Source organism: Microtus ochrogaster, unplaced genomic scaffold (genome assembly GCF_000317375.1).
Source record: "Microtus ochrogaster isolate Prairie Vole_2 unplaced genomic scaffold, MicOch1.0 UNK87, whole genome shotgun sequence".
NCBI classification, from domain to species: Eukaryota; Metazoa; Chordata; class Mammalia; order Rodentia; family Cricetidae; genus Microtus; species Microtus ochrogaster.
In genome coordinates this window covers 1,560,099-1,561,953 of record NW_004949185.1, presented here as the reverse complement: position 1 = coordinate 1,561,953, position 1,855 = coordinate 1,560,099, and the positions used below count along the sequence as shown (strand labels likewise).

The 1,855-nt window shown below is 58.1% G+C and overlaps 2 protein-coding genes across 2 annotated transcripts in view; both read left to right on the top strand.

Annotated features, from left to right (window-relative positions):
• The window catches only part of LOC101994656 (RT1 class I histocompatibility antigen, AA alpha chain-like), a 629,094-nt gene that overhangs the window by 41,755 nt on the left and 585,484 nt on the right, over positions 1-1,855 (top strand). The gene's annotated exons all lie outside the window — the stretch shown is intronic.
• Positions 1-1,855, top strand: part of Notch4 (notch 4) — a 25,090-nt gene that overhangs the window by 5,608 nt on the left and 17,627 nt on the right. The window contains exons 9-11 of the mRNA XM_026777822.1: positions 847-960; positions 1,532-1,645; positions 1,715-1,837. Coding sequence (XP_026633623.1) covers positions 847-960; positions 1,532-1,645; positions 1,715-1,837 — 351 coding nt within the window. The remainder of the gene's footprint in view (positions 1-846; positions 961-1,531; positions 1,646-1,714; positions 1,838-1,855) is intronic.

Below are 1,855 nucleotides of genomic sequence, written 5' to 3'. Positions count from 1 at the left end.
ATCACTAACAGCACCACAACCACCGTCATGACCATCAATACCATCATCACCAACAGCACCACAACCACCGTCATGACCATCAATACCATCATCACCAACACCACCTCAACCACCATCATGACCATCAATACCATCATCACCAACTGTTGCGGGAGGTCCTTCGGCTCCTCTAGCCTATAGCCGCTGAGATACCACACCTCCCGCAACAACCAACAGCACCGCAACCCCTATCATGACCATCAATACCAACATCACCAACAGCACCACAACCACCTCAATCATCACCAGCACTACCACAATGACCACCGCTACAATCACAACCATCACCACCACCATCACCACACCCCTGCCAGGATCCCTGCTCCCCTGGCACAGAGGCCTAGCTAGTACACAAGGGCTAAATCATCCTCTAGAGAGATGCCCACTTTTCCGCTGTACTTTGAGAATCTCAGGCTGGGCAGTCCACCAGGAGAGCCCCACCCTCTAGGTACACAGAAAGCGCTTCAGACAGCAGTTCCCCTGAGCCCTCTGCAGATACCCTGCTCCCAGAGCCTTCAGACCTGAGGGAAGCAGTCACACCCCCAGAGCAGCTAAGCCTCGGGGCAGCACTGGGGACAGCATTGGGGACAGCACTGGGGGACGGCACTGGGGACAGACCTGGGGATAGCACTGGAGACAGCACTGGGTTCAGCACTGGGGACAGCACTGGGGACAGCCCTGGAGGACAGTGGTATTCTGCAAGTCCAAGGCAGAGCTGCTGCAGAGCCCAGGTAGCCCAGGCAGAAAGCCCGGCTGCCGCTGGCTGAGCCTGGCTGAGCCCCCTTCTCACCACGTCTGTGTCCTCAGGCTTGGAAGGGAGACTCTGTGAGGTGGAGACCAATGAGTGTACCTCTAACCCTTGCCTGAACCAAGCTGGCTGTCACGACCTGCTCAATGGCTTCCTGTGCATCTGCCTCCCTGGTAGGTGAAGAGTCCGGTCCAGGGAACCTCCAGAGGCCAGCATCTCTTTGAAGGCTCCTCCTTCTCCTTTTCAGCTCCCCAGACTCTTCCATCACAGCCCTAAATCCTCCCTTGCTCACTCCCCACCCTCACCCCTGCCCTGACAAGTCACTCTCCTTCCCTCTGTGTACCCCTCTGCACCTCGGGCTGGCTTTGGCTGGGCCTCCACAGACACAGAGAATGTCTCCTCCCCATGCTAACACGAGACAGCTTCTTTCTTTATCCGTGCTGGGGACGGAGGCAGGGCATGAGTGCCTAAGGTAAGCCCTCTACCTCTGAGCCACCCCGCAGCCCAGGCGCCATTACTATTCCCTAGCTCTATCACAGGGAGAAATGAGAGCCTGAGGGAAGCTGGGTAGCTTGCCCACAGCCCAGCGGCATCATAGCCAGCGGGGGCTGAGCTCCACCCTATCTGTATCGCTTCTGTTGCCCTGCTAGCACCCTGAGTCTCCTCGGAAGACTCACTTTTGTTCACGCTGTGCCTCCCTGTGTGACCGTGAGCACCCTCTGTTCCCACCCCCTCCCCTGCCAGGATTCACTGGTGCCAGGTGTGAGGAAGACATGGATGAGTGCAGCAGCGCCCCCTGTGCCAATGGGGGGCACTGCCGAGACCAGCCTGGAGCTTTCCACTGCGAGTGTCTCCCAGGTAAACTGAGGCTCAGACCCTGGGAAAGAGGGCCATCTGTGCAGTCTCTGACCCTCGCCTATGACACAGGCTTTGAAGGACCACACTGTGAGACTGAGGTGGACAAGTGTCTGACTGACCCCTGCCCCACGGGAGCCAGCTGCATCACTCTCCCAGGAGCCTTCTTCTGCCTCTGCCACCCTGGCTTCACAGGTCAGGAGACAACGGAAA